We start from the raw sequence: 19843 nt of genomic DNA on the forward strand, positions 1-19843 counted from the left end.
AGATGGTCGTGTTGTTTGCCATCTCATTCATCTTTAATGGGCAAAGGATGGATTTCTCTCCCTGTCTGTCTGTTTGTTTGCTTGTTTGGTTTGTAAAAGGCTCCAGCAGTCGGTCCCATCGTTAGTGTAACCTTGAATAAGTCATGTTGATTTCTTTTAGCGTCAGACCGTCTTTTACCCCTCTGGTCTACGCTTTGTGTTTTTATGTTTCCCAAGGCCGTTTCTCACATTAGATGAAACGGTGAAAACAGTGAAGTCAGGTTTCCGCACAAATTCAGAAGTAATCTTCACAGCGGTGTCGATGTCGAGCCGTTCTTCATGGCGAAACTGACCTAGATGCGAGATTGGTGATGTCCAGAGATGCTTCGCACACACGCTCAATTTAACATAATGGTGCCATTGAAATGATCCATTGGCAATTATACAGGGGTTAATGGGAGATCATTTTGCAGTTTCCTGATGCTAAGCAAGATGGATGGAGCATTTTCAGCCTCTGGCTCAAGCATCCCTTGGAATCAATGATCTGAGACTATGACAGCAATGGCCGACCGCGCCTGGCAGTGTCGCGTTTTCTTTTACAGCCTAACACCTGTATCTGACAATGTAACCTTCAATAACCTCAGCAGGGCCAGCCCAGATAAATGACATGGCTCTGGTTGATAGGAACTGCTGGGGGAAGGGCTGTTTTCTAAATGGGAAAAAAACCTCAGGCAGTAATCAGACCTCTGTTGTCATGATGCTTTGGGCATTCAAACTTTGGAACGTGACTTGAATTTAAAGGGATAGTTCACCCAAAAAAGCTCACCTTCATATGGACACAATGAAGAAGAACAAGAAGCTAAAGCAGCCAAACCTTTTGTTCTTGTAGAATTTCTCCAGAGTCAAGATGCAGGTGACAATGTCTTTAGCCTCGCTGGTCGGAAAGTCTTCGGACATCCATGAAGAGTACCTACGCCGCTCTTTCAGAACTATCCTAGCATACGCAGAAGAAGACACCGAAATGCAGTCTACACAGCTGCCCTCACAGGTAACACTTTGGCCAGAAGACATCTAGCCTAGTCCAATCAATAAGTATACAAAACATCTGTTTTAATGAATCACCCTACTGGTTTCTGTCCCCACAGGTGGATGAACTCTTGAGGAATCTAAACAGCATCCTCTCAGACACAGTCAAGATGAAAGAGTTCCAGAAAGATCCTGAGATGCTCATGGACCTCATGTATAGGTATTTCTCCTGCAGCTAAAATTGAGTCTGCATCTGCATTTTGGAGCCCAGGCCTGTGGTTTTCTTTTCTGCTTCCTATTTTCGCTGTGGTTTCTACTGTTTGTCTACTGTTTTTGGACTTACCATGGTAACCGAGTGGCACATCTGAGCCCTGCAGTGTGCCTCACATGTGTAATAACTTGAGCGAATATTGCCAGTCCACATATGCTTTGATATTAGAAACACAGTTTTATTTATTTCCTTGGAGCATTAACCTGTGGTTTGCTTTGGCTCCAGGATCGCAAAGGGTTACCAGACATCTCCAGACCTGCGTCTAACCTGGCTCCAAAACATGGCAGAGAAGCACAACGGCAGGAAGTGCTTTACAGAGTCAGCCATGTGTCTGGTCCACGCCGCGGCCCTGGTGGCTGAATATCTCAGCATGCTTGAGGATCACAAATACTTGCCTGTGGGCAGCGTCACCTTTCAAGTGAGTTATTATCATGGCTAGGAAACGCTTGAATCGGCTCCCTTTCCGAAAAACAACAGTAGGCGTGAATTATGTCTCGGCTGCCCTTCGAACCCTCACACGCGGTTTGGTGTAAATGAGATCCTTGTCCGACTGAGGTAAATAATTGTCTCCCCCCACCAGAACATCTCTCCTAACGTGCTGGAGGAGTCTGCAGTCTCAGACGACATATTGTCTCCAGACGAGGATGGGGTTTGCTCAGGACGCTACTTCACAGAAAATGGCCTAGTTGGGCTTCTGGAACAGGCTGCTGAGCTATTCAGCAATGTGAGTTATCCGTGGAGGAAGGCGCCAACGGCATCCAAATTAGCAGCTCATCTTTTTTAATGCTACTTCATATTTTTCTGTAGTATGATACTGCCAATTCTTCTTTATATATATATATATATATATATATAAATTTATGTATTTAATTATATTGGAATATTTTTAGCAATAAGAATAATTAAAAAGTAAAATTAATAATAATAATAATTATTATTATTATTTTTGTTCATTTTATAATAAAAAAACTTAAATGTATATATTAATTTAATTGTAAAATACATTTTATATTTAATATGTATACTAATAATAATCATGAAAAATAATTTATCTATTTAAAATATTCAAATGAATATTTGTTATGTAGTTATGTAGCTGTATAGTATATATATATAACATAGAAAATGTATTACTGTTCATTGCTTCTTACCATTGTTTGCTTACAGGGAGCGTTGTATGAGGCAGTTAATGAGGTGTACAAGGTAATCGTGCCTATACTGGAGGCCCACAGAGATTTCCGGAAGCTCGCTTCCACACATGACAAGCTCCAAAGGGCTTTTGAGAACATCATTCAAAAGGTAAAGCATACAAACGGCATGTCCTCCTACATAACAGTGCCAGGCAGGAAGAAGCTGTCTAGTGCGATCATGATCTATGTGCATGTGGGCAGCCGGACAGAAATAGTGAACTTAATGTGCTGTGACATGCTTTACTTCATATAAAAAGATGTTAAACAGCATTTTGCTAGTTTTTTAAATAGCTATTATACATTAAGTTTTATGAACACTAATATGAGCACTAATTGAGGAGCATTAATTGAGACACTTTGTCATTTTAACAAGTTGTTCATCACACCACCAGAAAATAAGGTAGTGTATTAAAATATAAAATGGTGAAGAAAGCTGCAAGTAACTTTCACAAATAATTACAAATCATCAGAAAATAACACATTGAGTTAAACATTACATTTTGAAGTACGTTTTTCTTGTAAAACATACTCTAATGAACTTTATTTACAACTTCAGAAAATATCAGTGCATTTAAAATGGTTTAAAAACATTCGTGAAATGGTGATTTTCATATTAATTTGAGGTCATGCGTCATTATGTAGCAAGCGCTATCTTTTAACTAAATGTTTATTTTTACTTTTTCAGGGTCACAAGAGGATGTTTGGAACCTACTTCCGTGTGGGATTTTATGGCTGTAAATTTGGAGACCTGGATGAGCAAGAGTTTATCTACAAAGAGCCAGGAATCACCCATTTACCGGAGATATCCCACCGACTCGAGGTGAAATTTCTCTGGAACCCTGTGAAGTTTTGAACTGCATTTCTGATGAATGTGAAGTTTAAAGGTTTTTCTTAAGGTGTCAGTAAGAGGTTTTGATGCTTTTAGGCAGCGCTATAATGGTCTGAAATTTGCTTTGATATTATACATGACTTATTTGTCTTCTAATTTTCCAGAACTTTTACAGTCAGTGTTTTGGAGATGGAGTTTTGGAAATGATTAAAGATTCCACACCAGTAGACAGAAAGAAGCTCAATCCCAACAAGGTACTTCTCATCAAGTGTCGTGCCAATGTAAACACAATTACAATCAAAAACGTTCTTCAGTTTGACCTGCGTGACAGTCTCATTAGCTTGAAAGGCTGTCGACTGCCTCTTCAGTCAAATCTCAAATGCCTCATTCAACTAAAGTTACCCTCAGCGATTGATGTACGTATCAGCGTCCTAAACGTAACATGTTGATTTTCATATTTCACATCAGGCGTACATACAGATTACCTATGTGGAGCCTTACTTTGATGACTATGAGATGAAAGATCGTCTCACCAACTTTGAGAAGAACTTCAACCTTCGCCGCTTCATGTACACTACGCCGTTCACAAAGAGTGGGCGGCCCCGAGGAGAACTCAACGAGCAATACAAGCGCAAAACAATCCTAACCACCATGCATGCCTTCCCCTACATCAAGACACGGATCAACGTCATTCAGAAGGAGGAGGTAATGACAATCCAGAGAACCCCGTCACCCCCCACAATCTGCTTCATTTGCAGTGGTAGTTTGATAAAAGCATCTAAATCACCTGTTTTCAGTTCGACCTCACGCCCATCGAGGTGGCCATTGAGGACATGCAGAAGAAGACTAGAGAGCTGGCTGAAGCCACGCACAGAGAGAAGCCAGATGCTGTGATGCTTCAGATGGTTCTGCAGGGATCTGTCACAGCCACCGTCAATCAGGTCTGAAGCTTAATGCACACTCATACCCTTCACTAGCAACTATCCTGAGCTGTGAAACTTGAACCACTGCTAACAAAATTAGAATTTCATGTCTAATTAACATTTTCTCTTAAATGAACCCTTAGGCACAGGTAAAATATTGAATAATGTATTGAATAATCTATAGTAATATATCCAACATAATTTAATATTTTGTACATGATTTTATTGTTTCTTTTGCACAATTAAAAGTAATATAAATGTATTTTTTATTTAAAAAAATAATTAAGGAAGTTGCTAATTGATCAAAAGTGATCAACGACATGTAATGTTTCAAAAGATTTCTATTTCAAATAAATATTAATATTTATAAAATTCAGTTTTATAACTCAGTTTTCACAGAACTATTAAGCGGCAAAACTGCTTTCAACATCGATAATGATAAGACATTTATTGAGCGGCAAATCAACATATTAAGATGATTTCTAAAGGTTCATGCGACACTGAAGACTGGAATAATAGCTGCTGAAAATTAGTTTATTCTTGAAAACATTTCAACCTTAAACCTTAATGGTTGTATATCATTTCGCTTAATATGTAGGTGTGAACTGTGAGAACTGTGTTTTTTCTCAGGAGAAATATATATATATAATATATATATATATATATATATATATATATATATATATATATATATATATATATATATATATATATATATTACATATTTACATTATATATATATGTGTATGTGTACAGTGTATGTTTTGTAATTATTTACGTTTATACGGTTATATATTCATATTCTTATATTTTATATAAAAATATATTTAATATATAAACAACATATTTGTCTTTAATATATACATGCAAGCATTTGTATTTATAAACATAATAAATATAGACAGTATACAGACAAAAACTTTTATTTTGGATGTGATTAATTGCGATTAATCGTTTGACAGCACTGAAGACATATATATGACATATATACCGGTGTATGTATATATATATATATATATATGAATATGTGTGTGATATATAATATTATTTCTTTATTTCTTTAGTTATTTGCTCATTTTAATTAACCATCAGAGGGGAAATACTGTATTCGGGGTCCACATGATGTACTGTAATGGGTACATCTACCACCAGGGGCTAACAGACCCATGCGAACCAACCAAACGTTGATCCCTTGAAATAAACACTGGCTGCGTCACTCATCCAGCCACCCAGTCTCCCTCCATGCCTGTTCTACTGCACATCTCCGGTGTGGTTTTTGCATACTTTAGTTAATCTAAGGACAGTATAGAAGATTGATGTAAATCTTAGGGTTGTAGGGATTCATACGGATGCTCCCAGCGTCTCTATATTTATAGTGAAGTCTGAAGCTCCAGAGTGACAGTTTACAACACTAATCAAGTTTAAAACATATCCAAATCCTCTGGATACGGCTGTGGTTATATGATAAATGCCCTTTGGAGAAACTACATACAAAGAGCGCGGCAATGCCTCTGCTCTTGGCTCCACAGTGACATCACTCACACAAAGACTTATTCATGATCTTTCCCTTATGTGTTGACTTTACCTTGTGGCCTCCATTGGATAAAGCATTCATTTTCTCCGCTAGCGCTGTGGGAGAGAGGGGGGGCCTTTTCTTTCCTTTTCTCACTCTGTGTGTCTCTGCAGGGTCCATTGGAGGTGGCCCAGGTCTTCTTGAATGAAATCCCAGCAGACCCCAAGCTCTTCCGTCATCACAACAAACTGCGTTTGTGTTTCAAAGAGTTCATACTGCGGTGAGTGGCCACTTCCAGTGGAAAAGAGATATCAACTTAATCTTTTCAGTGACGTGTGATCGAATGAAGCAAGTTTTCCATCAGAGGATATAGAAGGAGATATAGAAGTATCTTTATTTTATAATGATTGGTTTGTTTAAAGAACTGTATTTGAAAGTTTGCTGAAATACTTGGATATAAGGGGGGGGGGTGAGCTTAATGTCACCCAGCTGCATTTGTTTTCCATAATCATCATAATGTTTAAACCAAGACTCGAAACAAATTAAGTTTTTGAATACAGTGATTTTTCCCAGGATGTATACGACTTGTGTGGAAATATAACATATTGCTTTTTACAGACGGAATAGTTCATGCTGGATTCTGGGCCTTGATTGCTGCCAGCGCGCAGACAAATATTTACTGTAGTTTAAAATATGTTTATTTTTCTCCATAATCCATCCAGGCTGGCACAATCCTTCTCTAGCCAAGTTACCGTTATTTATGCCAAGACGTTATAGCCTACTAATTCTCAAAAGACATATTTTGAAAAATCAAGAACAGTTTCAAATTCATTTAAGAAAAAGATCCAGAGCACAGTTTAATGTTCCTCAATGTTCCCTTTGTGGCTTTTTGCCTTTGAACGAGTTCTTCTGAGGAATAAAACTAACTGTTGAGTATGCTTATCAAACTCATTTGACTAGTCCTGTCCAAATGCAGCTAATTGCACTAATTATTCATCATCTGGTACTCTGTCGAGCTTCTTGTGTTGCTAATGCTGTTGTGATTGCATACCTGCAGCTGTGGAGAGGCCATTGAGAAGAACAAGCAACTCATTACTCCTGATCAGAAGGAGTACCAGCATGAGATGAAGAAAAACTACAACAAACTGCGAGAGAACCTGAGGCCTATGCTGGAGAGAAAGATCCCGGAGCTCTACAAGCCCATCATCAAACCTCACATCGAGAACAGGTAGACCCACTAGTGTTACACTTCATCTTTGACTCGGCAATCAGTTAATGATGGAAATTCTCTCTCGTGTTCAGTGCTGAAGCTGAAGATGCTATCATTATGAACTGCATTCATGGTGCTTTTATTTTGGAGTTTGTTTGGAAAAGATTTGTGGGGAGTTGGATATGGGTTTGGAAAGACGTGGGTGAGTAAATAATGGCAAGATTTTCATTTTTGGGTGAACTGTTCTTTTTAAGTGTGGCTTTTTTAGAGTGAGTCTCACTGGCTTTGTTCACACAGCAAGAGAATACAGTTGTCAGTCCTGTTTGGGTGCTAAATACTCTCTTAATAAAGGGTTATCAATGTCAGATTTTAAAAGAAGAAAGGTTCAGTGTAAGGTTCGATGCAAGCTTGAATGTAAACTAGTTGTTGCAACAGTAGTCTGGCATGAGACGGACGTTTTGTGGGTTATTATTTGCTGTCAGTCATTAATGCTAGGGATGTCAACCTTTCCCAGGCTATAAAAATGGCAGAAATTAGAGGTGTGTGTATTTATAGACTGAAAAAAAGGCGTCTCAAAAGTTTGAGGTTGGTAAGATGTTTTTGAAAAACACGTTTCATATGCTCACCAAGGCTACACTTATTTGAACATGAAAAATAAACAGTGAAAACTGAAATACTGTGCAGTATTACTACAATTTAAAAAGTGTTTTCTATTTTAATACATTTAAAAGGCAAATCTGAATTTTCTGCAGCAATTACTCCACTCTGCAGTGTCACGTGACTCTTCAAAGAATTCGGATATGATTTGGATATTCAGGATTATTTATTGATTATAGAAGGTTCAAAGGAGCTGAAAAATAATATAATCAATATATAATAATATAATGCTATAACAGAATATTATACATAAAATACATAAATAAAATTTTTAATACCAATAAATAATTATGTGACCATAGATCACAAAAGCAGTCTTAAGTGTCAATTTTTCAAAATAATCTTTCCATTGATGTATGGTTTGTTAGGATCTGACAATATTTGGCCGAGATACAATTATTTGAAAATCTAGAATCTGAGGGTGCAAATAAATCTAAATATTGAAAAAATCACCTTTAAAGTTATCCATATGATGTTCTTAGCAATGCATATTACTAATCAAAAATAAAATTGATATATTTACGGTAAGAAATAAACAAAACATCTTCATGGAACATGATCTTTACTTAATATCCTAATGATTTTTGGCATAAAAGAAAAATCCATAATTTTGACCCATACAATGTATTTTTGGCTATTGCTACAAATATGACCCCCAGTGACTTAAAACTGGTTTTGTGCTCCAGAGTCACACAAAATGTAATATTTACACAAAATATAATTTATCATTTTCATTCTTTCTTATTCTTTCTTTTCTTTTGCTTATCTGTTCATCCAGACATTGTTCTGTTTACTCCTGTATGCTGCTTTCTATTCAGGACAGTTTGAGAGTTGCACGATACCAAACACTAACTGTGTGAATATGGACGACTTTTGTTTAGCGCTCCTGTTTCACATTGCAGCTCTTTCTGTGGAGCTGTTTCTTTCCTACATTGCATTCGCTGCTTAAGCTCCTTTTCCCTCTTGTGTTTGTAAGGCAGAGCCTCCGTCGGACACAAGATGAAAATTCATGATGTCAAGAGAACATCTCCAGAGGATATCAAAGGAAGGATGTTGCAGTGTGCCAGGAAGCAAGAGCTCCGTCAGCTGATAATTAGATGACTCGAGCAGAGTTTCATGCACAGCGTTTAACCCCCTTGAAAATATCACAGATTGTTGTATTCTATTGTACTGAATATAAGGAATAGATTTTAAGGGATGTAGAACTTTATTTGCTTATAATTGTTTTTAGAACAAAAACCTCAGCTTTTTTCTTTGTTTGCTGGATATGGTTCGAAGTATGTTACAATAGTTTTCTTAACTAACAGACAAGTTACATGTGAGGAAGACATCTACAACCTTAAATGAACTGCTTCAAGACCTGATCATATTTCAAAGACACTGAAAGTGTTTAAAAGTGTACAAAAAGGACCGTTAATGACATAATGTATGTTTACATAGAGCTAATATAACATGAATCATGATTTTTCAGTTTGTTTGTCCTGTTCTGTGTATATTGTAATTGAAGAGATTTACAAGTTTTGTATATATAGTTCTATTTTATTTATAGAGAATATTTAGCTCTTAGATGCATGTTCCAATATTAAAAATGTGACCAGACCAGATCAGAATAAAATCAGGTTTACAGAGATAAAAGGACCGCTCCAGTTAAAAGTGCTGAGTAAAGAGTGCATCAAATGTTTACCTTCACTCCTGTCTCTTAAATAACTGGAAATTGTGTCAAATTAATGATTTTTCTCTTTCTTTCTTTTTTCAATTTACAAGTGCACTGCACATACGCTTATGTGTTTCTGTTTCCAGTGCTTCATTACATCTGTTACATATTACTGCTCTGAAAACTATAAGAACAGTATGTTGGTTTTATTAAATGTATAGGTCATTGCTATTTCAAATGAGACTATTTCTGTTTGAAAAGCACAAAATAATTACAAATAAATATTTTTGTCAATGAAACTTGAATGCACTTCCTAATAAAAGCTACAATCTTATATCTGTTGTGCAGTAATATTGTGTTGAGAACTATTATTTTTGACTTAAGAGGCATTATTTAGATCTATTCTTGCATTATAAAGTATAATTTTTTTATTCAGTCAGACCACAGGTAAATCCTTATGAGCTCAAGCTCAGCTTCCTGTCGCGACATGATGACGCATATCGCACGAGACGGCTTTTCAGCGTAGTAGTACTGTCACAGGGAGGAACAGGTTCGTTAAACAACTCTCTGTATATAAAAAATGACTTATAGCTTTATGTTGCTGCGGTGCAAACCAGCTAACTGTCAGTTGTATGTTCTACTGTAAGCAAATCGGGAAAGGAAACCTGGAAGTTTCGAGTCGGAAAAGGAAACCTGGAATCTCAGTTTAATAACTGAGGTAGCTGTATTACAGTGTATTAAAGCTGATTTGTTTATACGTTTTGAACTCCTGTCCTGTTGGACTGCATTCGAGTCAGACGACCGCGTTTAATCTCGCTCGCTTTAAATGTGCACATATGTGAAAATAAGGTTTTTCTCGATTCTGGTCCTGAAGTCATCTAACTGTACACAGTTTGGAACTTTGGATGTTTCCCCATAAATTCTGGTCTTGGAACTTCTATTGTTAATTAAGAAGTTATTTTTAATTAGATTATAGAGCAGTTTAATCGTGAAGGCAATTTGTATGCTAATTCCTTAAGGGTTCCTTTTACATTTTCCTATGATTTTTGAAATAGAGTGAAATAATTATTAGGCTACACGTAGTTATACCTTAACTAACGTTACTCTCTAAATCTATGTGATTAATATTATTGAACGGTTCATGAATGCATAGCCTGGGTCCTCTAGATTTTCCCCTCCTTTCTTCCTGCAACCAAAGACCCTGAGTATGAATGTTATTTGGATGTACTACATCTACCATGGTGTCACTGTCATGTGGCTAAAACTATCATCCATTCATAACTATTTCATAGAAGTTTCAATTTAAACTTCAGTTACAAAAAACATGGAAGTTCCTTCAAGTAATGTTAACTATAGAGTGTATACTACTCTTAAATCAATCAAACATAAAAATCCGTAGGAAATTTCACACAGTACCTATGGCTCGAAAAACTTCAAGGTTTCAAGACCACAAACTGAACAGGTCTGGGGAAGATATCCAAACTGTGTACTGCTGGGTTACTCCGGTATTGAGAACCACTGCTATGAAGACAAAATGAATATGAGTGGATTGCATAGTCATCACCCAGAGACTAGTATTTAACTTGAGGCTTATTTATGGTGTTTGATGGAAGTGTCTATGTGTGAGTGATTTAACACCTGAGTATGGGCTTCTGGTTATAAATTTTCACTTTAAGCACCTCTTATTAAATTTCCCCTTTGCACGGAAGAGAACACAAGTATATACTGTGTAGCCTAACCTTACAAGACAACAAAATATAAAAAAATTACTGTTCTTCTTGTTATTAGTTAAAATATATTTACAGTATTTGGATAGTTAACATATAGGACAGACCATTTAAACTTTTTTTTTTAACCATAATCAAGATTTTAGTTAAAAAATTATGTAATGGTATAGGGGAAAGTCTGTTTACAGTTACAGCATATTTTTACAATTAATGCACAATGAACTTACAGAGATAGTTCACACAAACTTTTATACTCTAATTTTTCGCAACAACCTTCTTCAAAATATCTTTTTATGTTCCAAAAAAAAAGAAAGAAAGAAAAGCCAAACAGGTTAGGAACACATGAAAGTGAGTAAATGTTGACAATTGGAATTTTTGATGAACTATTCCTTGAAGTAGTCCAGTGGCAAGACATTTTAAAATTGCAAATGCTCAACACAGTTTAATATTTCAGTTAATAGGTTATGCAAAACTGCGTACATTATAATGGTATAAGATAAAAGTCTTGATCAAAATAGTTTTAAAAGTATAGCATGTCGCCCTGCTTGAAAGTTTATGCCAACTACCCATGTAATTATTTAGGATGGTACCGAATAATAGAATGTACGATGGCCTGAGGATGTTATTTCAGAGAGCTATCTTAAGTATAATGATTACATATTAATGTTGTGATTGAGTGTTTACCTTAAATTGAATCATTGAAGAAATATTTTCTTTAACATTTATAATTACAGGCTATTAAATTCCTCAGGACCAGATGCAGACTCAATAATGAGTGGAATTTCTTTGAGAGACGGAATTATTTTACAAATAGCATTCCGTTTACATTACTCCTAATGATATTTCAGTCTGGTTTTAAAGATCTGTTCCTGCCTAAAGAATATTCCCATAAGATATGGAAAGTAACCGCGATCTGGATCTGGATCCTAATAAAGATGACCTGCCCCTGCGGGCTAACACCAACCATATGCTCGTCCGACACTATGTTCTTGACCTGACTGTTCACTTCCAAAGGAAGGTCATTGGTGGCAGCATTGTTCTGTTTCTGGAGCCCGGTGTGGTTTCCAGCAAACATGGTGAACTAGGGGATATATCAAACACACCAGTGCAAAACCTTTCTCAGGTGTCATCTAAACATGACGTGAGTTCTCCCATCACACCTGAGCCAAATAAGGTGATACCCCCTGAGGAACCATCATGTTTGTGTGGAGGAAATGATGTCAGAAGTGTCTTGTGGGGTGATGAGAGTGAAGAATTCACCTTGGTGTTGGATTGCTGTGACCTGACAGTGTCAAAAGTGGAAGAGTTGGATGTAACCACAGTACCTGATTTAAAGAAACTCGACGTAGACCAACAACATGCAAATACAGATCATCAGTCATCCAGTCTGGTACAAAGGCTGGTCTCTATGCCTTCCCTCAGCTGGAGACTGCAGCATGAGCTATACATCCAGTGCAGCCGTTCTCCTACTGTTCATAATGCCCAACCTCTACGGTTCCACACAGACCGGTGGAGTCTTCAGATCAGGAAAGATGGGGTTTGTGCCCCTCGTGATTTCCCACGTGCTGTCAGAATATGGTACGAAACTAAGCTCACAGGTGGTTCTGTGAGGTGGACAAAAGACCAGGATTCCAGGTACCAACCATGTGTAGATATTTACATGCACCCACAACTACGGTTGCATTATATTCATACATTTCTTAGAGTCATTGGCCTTTTGTTTCAACTAAATGTAATTTGAATTAATCTGAGCATAAATCGGATATAACTAAGCACAATGACTAAGATTTAACTAAGCCTTCTACACATGTGAATGTACAGTCGTGGCCAAAAGTTTTGAGAATTACTTGTACATAAATATTAGTTTTCAAAAGGTTTGCTGCTAAACTGCTTTTAGACCTTTGTTTCAGTTGTTTCTGTGATGTACTGAAATATAATTACAAGCACTTTATATGTTTCAAAGGCTTTTATCGACAATTATATGACATTTATGCAAAGAGTCAGTATTTGCAGTGTTGGCCCTTCTTTTTCAGGACCTCTGCAATTCGACTGGGCATGCTCTCAATCAACTTCTGGGCCAAATCCTGACTGATAGCAACCCATTCTTTCATAATCACTTCTTGGAGTTTGTCAGAATTAGTGGGTTTTTGTTTGTCCACCCGCCTCTTGAGGATTGACCACAAGTTCTCAATTGGATTAAGATCTGGGGAGTTTCCAGGCCATGGACCCAAAATTTCAACATTCTGGTCCCCGAGCCACTTAGTTATCACTTTTGCCTTATGGCACGGTGCTCCATCTTGCTGGAAAATCCATTGTTCTTCATCAAACTGTTGTTGGATTGTTGGAAGAAGCTGCTGTTGGAGGGTGTTTTGGTACCATTCTTTATTCATGGCTTTGTTTTTGGGCAGAATTGTGAGTGAGCCCACTCCCTTGGATGAGAAGCAACCCCACACATGAATGGTGTCAGGATGCTTTACTGTTGGCATGACACAGGACTGATGGTAGCGCTCACTTTTTCTTCTCCGGACAAGCCTTTTTCCAGATGCCCCAAACAATCAGAAAGGGGCTTCATCGGAGAATATGACTTTGCCCCAGTCCTCAGCAGTCCATTCACTATACTTTCTGCAGAAGATCAATCTGTCCCTGATGTTTTTTTTGGAGAGAAGTGGCTTCTTTGCTGCCCTTCTTGACACCAGGCCATCTTCCAAAAGTCTTCGCCTCACTGTGTGTGCAGATGTGCTCAGACCTGCCTGCTGCCATTCCTGAACAAGCTCTGCACTGGTGGCACTCCGATCCCGCAGCTGAATCCTCTTTAGGAGACCATCCTGGCGCTTGCTGGACTTTCTTGGACGCCCTAAAGCCTTCTTTACAAGAATTGAACGTCTTTCCTTGAAGTTCTTGATGATCCTATAAATTGTTGATTTAGGTGCAATCTTAGTAGCCACAATATCCTTGCCTGTGAAGCCATTTTTATGCAACGCAATGATGGCTGCACACGTTTCTTTGCAGGTCACCATGGTTAACAATGGAAGAACAATGATTTCAAGCATCACCCTCCTTTTAACATGTCAAGTCTGCCATTCTAACCCAATCAGCCTGACATAATGATCTCCAGCCTTGTGCTCGTCAACATTCTCACCTGAGTTAACAAGACAATTACTGAAATGATCTCAGCAGGTCCTTTAATGACAGCAATGAAATGCAGTGGAAAGGTTTTTTTGGGATTAAGTTAATTTTCATTGCAAAGAAGGACTATGCAATTAATCTGATCACTCTTCATAACATTCAGGAGTATATGCAAATTGCTATTATAAAAACTTAAGCAGCAACTTTTCCAATTTCCAATATTTATGTAATTCTCAAAACTTTTGGCCATGACTGTACACACAAATAGTAACAAAAGGTAGCCTACTGGATTCATGATTCAAATGGTTCATTATTTGGGACAAGTCATTTGTTCACGATTTGGACTACATTTGCTTATAAACGGAACCATTTGTAAGTATCGTTTGTTCATGAGTCGAACAACATTTATCGGGCTGTACTGTATGTTATGGCAGCAACCCACGCAGACAATTTAATATAAATTATTTTCGTGGCATTATATTAATTATTTTGCTGTGGGACTTTAAAAAAAATATCTGTGCAGAAAACGCTGGCATAGTATAACTGACATTATTATAATGATTCTAGATTAACATAGGACTATCTGTGTAGGCTATAAAATATAATTGATGCAACGATGTTGATTCAGAAACTTGTTTTAAAGAGTTAATCCAAAGAAGAATTTGTCAGACTGATTCAAACGGCAGCTCTTTTTAATGAATCTTTAAAAATATTTTTGAACGATTTTTCTTGTTTTAATTTCACTGTCACTGCTGTGACCGTTTTATCTCATCACATTCAACTCAAAACGTAAGCTTGGGTAATATAGACTATGACTTACTTTGACGTAGGACTGTATACAGGAATAGAGTAAAATATGGACAATGGCATTTTAATAAACCATATTTTACATTTTTTCAAGAGTTCAAATGAACATCACAACGAAGAGTCCATTTTCACCCAGTTCGACCCACACACAACTATATATTCTGATGCCAGATCTTATCTTTTAGATGCTGTGTATATACCATGGGCTCACCCATCAACAACAGAGCCCTCTTCCCGTGCCAGGAGCCACCTGTTGCCATGTCAACGTGGCAGGCGCGTGTGAGAGCTCCATGTGATTACACTGTTCTAATGAGTGGTGAAAATCAAGCCTTCCCTAAGCCTGCGGAGACAGGTACAGTTAAAACCCTTACTCAGCACTTCAGAGTCACGGAGGTGTCATTTAATACGCTAATTTTATTATGGAAAATGCTGAAGTCTTTTCTTTACTCTGTTCAGGTTTTCTGCAGTGGGATTATTATGTTACAATGCCAATGCCGGCCTCTACCTTTACCATAGCGGTGGGACAATGGCTAGAGGCTGGAGTAAAACATCCCAACTTTGAGGTGGAAAAAACTGACAAACCTTACAAAAAAGAACTCAGGTATCTTATGATAAATGTCAATATAGATAAGTATTGACTTAGACTCGTTTGTAGTTTTTGGAGAACATAGATCTAGGCTGTTTTATTCATTTTATTTTGGCATATTTTACAATTTTATTTTTGACAGATTTGAAAACATCCCAATGAAAGAGATTTAAAAAAAACAAAAACAAAACAATCAGTGACAGAAGAACAAGAGGTATTACATAGTCCAATTATTACACTGTAAAAAAATTTACATTAACTAACAGACAAAAAGTTGCATACATTTCAGTGCTTTTTAAACATTACATGTTTTCAATGCTTCTCTTGTTTTTTCCAAAAGGTTTATGTATAATTTTAAGTTATTTATAAAATGTTAGGTTAGAAACAAGTGCATTTCTATGGTACAGTATATTTTCTGTGTAAATTAAATAATTGCATATTGTTGTTTTTCTGAAAATGAACAAAAACATAATATACAGAAATCATGCACCCAGATTTTCTGTTAATAAATCCTTCCATAAATACAATACAATACAATACAATACAAAACAAATGCAGAATTGTGTAAAATGAAAAAAGTTTTTTCTTTTTCAAGTCTGTACAATTCACAGGCGTATGAAATGTTCTGCTTAAATCTTTCTAAAACATGCTTTATGATGATATGTAGTGATGATACTGATAAAATATTATGCATTCTAAATGGAACAGATCAATATTTACATATTGCATTGCTACTGGTCTTCTTTCTTACATCTCTTTGCATACTAAACTGTGATTTGTCTTTGGTTTCTTGCAGTGTATTATTTATTTTACTGCTGAATCAAAGCCTAAAAGTTGATTGTTTATAGGGTATTCTACTTGAATATTTGCATCTTTCTTTGTATTGCAGTGTTTCTTTGGACAATGACGATCAGCAATATGTTTGCTCCCACATGGATTATCCCTGTCGCTTCATGGCCAGTGCTGCCAGGACTCAGACTGTTATTCCTCACCGGGTATTCGCCCCACCCTGCCACCTGCAGAAGGCAAATGACATGGTTTTACCCCTACTGCCTCTCTGTCTGACTGCGGCCCACTCTGTTCTTGGTGTCCATCCATTCTCACGTCTTGATGTGCTCATTGTTCCCTCAGGGTTCTCCAGTCTGGGCATGGCCAGGTAAATGCTGCATTTCTCTTAAATATGATTCTGAAAAAAAAAATATATATATATATTTGTTTAATCTGTAGCATGCAGCATTCTTAAGGCAATGTCATTTTTTCTGTGCAATAATAATAAATAGGGACTGGAACTTTATAAAAACAACAAAAAGGACAAAATACAGAAGAAAATTCTAACATAAAGATGGTCCATAAAATTCATTCACTTTATTCAGAGCTTTTTGGCAAAGAATTGCCCTCCTTTCATCATTATTTAAGATTATTGCAAACAACAATCAGGACATTTTTTTCAAATTCTCCTTTTGTTTTTCCTGTAAAGTCATACATATTTGCAACATAAATGAGGATGAAATTATAGTTTTTGGATCAATTGTTTGTTTAAAACATGTTTTCACCACATATTTTTCTGTTATTTGTCATTGAAAACTAAACATGCATCCATATTGGTTTTTGCCAGTTTTTACACCCTCCCTCTCAGTTGCATGTTGCTTAATACAGCATAAGAACATGTTTTAATTTCTCTTCAACAGCAGTAAACTAAAACACTATTAAGTCTGCAAAGCAGAGGTTTCAGAAATCAAGTACTCTGAATATCAAGCCATCGCTTGGCAGCTGTTCCCACTAATTCGCTTTTGGCCTTTGGGCATTGCCCTCCAGGATGCCACAGTTTTTATGAATTGACCGATTTAAATGCTCTTTTTGGCCAACCACGCTGTTTGTTTAGTAGTCTGGGTGGCTTGAAGTATTGAGAACCTGTTGGATCGGTTTAAATGGCAGCAGTGAAGCTCATTTTCCTTACACTGCTCAGGAAGGTCACTACTTAGGAAATGCTCAATGAAGTGTGTTTTGTTTGTGTTTATAGTATACCAAGCTTCTTCACCTTTTCTTCAAATTAGTTCTTGACTAGAGTTTGATATGGAATTTTTAGGCATTGTGCAAGTTCCAGTGAAGCAACCACTTTGGATGGCTTTGGACATGGCTAACTTACTCAGGGTGACCACAGGTCTTCCCGTATTTCCCACCATCTCACTGTCCAGGAATAAGTATTCCACAGGATATGAGGTCGTTACCCAGTGCCCCAGGCTGGTTCCAGCCATTCACTGAGAGAAAATGTCACATTCTAATTAGCACTTGGCATGCACCTTAACAGCGGTCACTCCTCTGTTTTCTTTTCCTGAATTAGGTACTGTTTTCTGCTTGAGCTAATGTGAAGCACAGGACTGCGGGATTTTGTTTTTTGGTCTGGAAAGTATTTAGTTGCCTTACTGTTTATTACAGCTTGGTTTTATTAGCCGCCCTGCGATAACTGACGATGGATGACAGAAATATGTCTGTGTGCAAGAGAAACGGATACTTATCTTCCCTCTCCTTTGCCCTGTATGGGTCACAACAGGAGACAGACAATTGCCCCTTCTCTATGGAATGGTACAGTCCTCCAGGCCTTTCTTTAAGCCTAAATCAGAGCAAAAAAAGAGTAATCAACAAAGTACATTTGGGGCCAGGAGAGAGGCACTTTGAGATGTCGATCCCCCAGGATGTTGGAGAGGATGCGTGGATTATTCCTAGCAACAAAAGCCTTTCGCTCCTGGAACCACTTCAGAGACAGGAGCTGTTTAATCTGAAAATTGGGAAGTATGTGGGCCCAAATCCTTGGGGCCAAGCCAATATCTGCTTTTATATCATGCTTGTTCATTTGCAGCTGGGGCTTTGGACGTAGTGCTGGTGGTTCTCTCGAGGGAAGGAAGTAAAGATTAAGAAGTTAAGAAAGGCCAGGCCTGATAGTGTATGCTGTGCTTCCTCCCAAATACCCGAATGAAAAAAAAACTGCAATTCCTCTCGAACTTTATTTTTGGCTCGATTCCTCAGAATCTGATTTGTGAAATCCTAGAATCTGATGACAGGCTTTTTGAAGCTTGAGGAAATATTTCTGCGAGAAACATCATCACACTTCCATCCTGTGTATTGCTGACCGATCACGTAGGGTTGATTCTAGGCCTTATCGGCTACGAGACGATGACGTAAACATGAGATGCTCGTATCTTCAGAGGAAGGGCACAGCACTTTCCTCAACTTTGAAGGTAGTCACTTTCTGTCCCTTAACACCTCTTTTACGCCACAGCAGGACATAGTTGGAATACTTCATGTGCCAGATGTGCAAATATGGGCATTGGCTGCTTTTCGGCGAGACTGAGGGCTTCTAGATCTCAGGGAAAACCCATTTCATTGTGTTTTCCCACACTGTGTCAATGATGTAAGGTGTTCAGTGACAGTAGGTGGGAAATAGGTTTATCTACTTTTAATGTAGGATCCAAAATGTATTGTTGCAGCTGCCAAAGTATGTATGAAGTCATTGCTGAATTGTTGCTCTAAGGTAAGGCAAGCACACCACGAGAGATTCAAATGTGTCCATATGACTAAGTTGTATAGAGAGATTGGTTAAAGGAACTCCTCCTCTGTATTATTCATTCAGAAACTCTTATGAGTAATTTCCAGCCCACTTGAAGTGCATTTGGACCACTCTGAAGTGGTCTGGACCAGCACCCAGAGAGCTGGAGTGATTTGAAGAGTGAGCTAAAAGAAATATGCAGAGCATGCCTTAAAAATCTTAAAACTATAAGTTGCATTCCCGAATCATTGCAACTTTGGCTCATTCGACAGGACATGTGGCTGTTATAAAGTTGATTACCACATAAATTAAAGGGTTTGTTCACCAAAAAATTAAAGTTAAATTACTCACCCTCATGTCGTTCCAAACCCATTAGATCTTCGTTTATCTTCGGAACATGAATTGCAATATTTTTGATCAAATCCAAGAGCTTTCTGACCCTCTTTAGACACCTCTGCATGCACCATGTTACTCTAGTGAATGCACATCGAAAACTGACAGGGAAGAGAAGAAATTGTTGAATGAAGTGTTTTTTTTGCACACAAAAAGTATTCTCATAGCTTCATAATATTACGGGAACCACTGATGTCACACGGACCGTTTTGATGTCCTTACTTCCATTCTGGCCATGAATATGGTAGTTGCATTGCTGTCTATGCAGGGTCAGAAAGCTCTTGGATTTCATAAAAATGCTCTTTGAAACTATCTTAATTTTTGTTCCGAAGATAAACGAAGGTCTTATGGGTTTAAAACAACATGAGGGTAAGTAATGACAAAAATATATATTTTTGGGTGAACTAT

General features: G+C 37.4%; 2 protein-coding genes across 3 annotated transcripts in view; both read left to right on the forward strand.

Annotated features, from left to right (window-relative positions):
- LOC132097650 (dedicator of cytokinesis protein 8-like) overlaps positions 1-6988 on the forward strand; it is a 44998-nt gene extending 38010 nt beyond the window's left edge. The window contains exons 37-47 of the mRNA XM_059503506.1: positions 869-1027; positions 1125-1225; positions 1502-1694; positions 1857-2000; positions 2444-2575; positions 3152-3286; positions 3460-3549; positions 3764-4000; positions 4093-4236; positions 5905-6011; positions 6789-6988. Of these exons, the coding sequence (XP_059359489.1) occupies positions 869-1027; positions 1125-1225; positions 1502-1694; positions 1857-2000; positions 2444-2575; positions 3152-3286; positions 3460-3549; positions 3764-4000; positions 4093-4236; positions 5905-6011; positions 6789-6963 (1617 nt within the window). The 3' untranslated portion in view covers positions 6964-6988. The remainder of the gene's footprint in view (positions 1-868; positions 1028-1124; positions 1226-1501; positions 1695-1856; positions 2001-2443; positions 2576-3151; positions 3287-3459; positions 3550-3763; positions 4001-4092; positions 4237-5904; positions 6012-6788) is intronic.
- A 2706-nt stretch (positions 6989-9694) lies between these two features.
- Positions 9695-19843, forward strand: part of aopep (aminopeptidase O (putative)) — an 83261-nt gene continuing 73112 nt past the window's right edge. For both annotated transcript variants that reach the window (XM_059503517.1, XM_059503518.1), the window contains exons 1-5: positions 9695-9802; positions 11714-12614; positions 15098-15264; positions 15369-15513; positions 16388-16654. In XM_059503517.1, coding sequence (XP_059359500.1) covers positions 11875-12614; positions 15098-15264; positions 15369-15513; positions 16388-16654 — 1319 coding nt within the window. In that variant the 5' untranslated portion in view covers positions 9695-9802; positions 11714-11874. The remainder of the gene's footprint in view (positions 9803-11713; positions 12615-15097; positions 15265-15368; positions 15514-16387; positions 16655-19843) is intronic.

This window comes from Carassius carassius, chromosome 21, assembly GCF_963082965.1.
Source record: "Carassius carassius chromosome 21, fCarCar2.1, whole genome shotgun sequence".
NCBI classification, from domain to species: domain Eukaryota; kingdom Metazoa; phylum Chordata; class Actinopteri; order Cypriniformes; family Cyprinidae; genus Carassius; species Carassius carassius.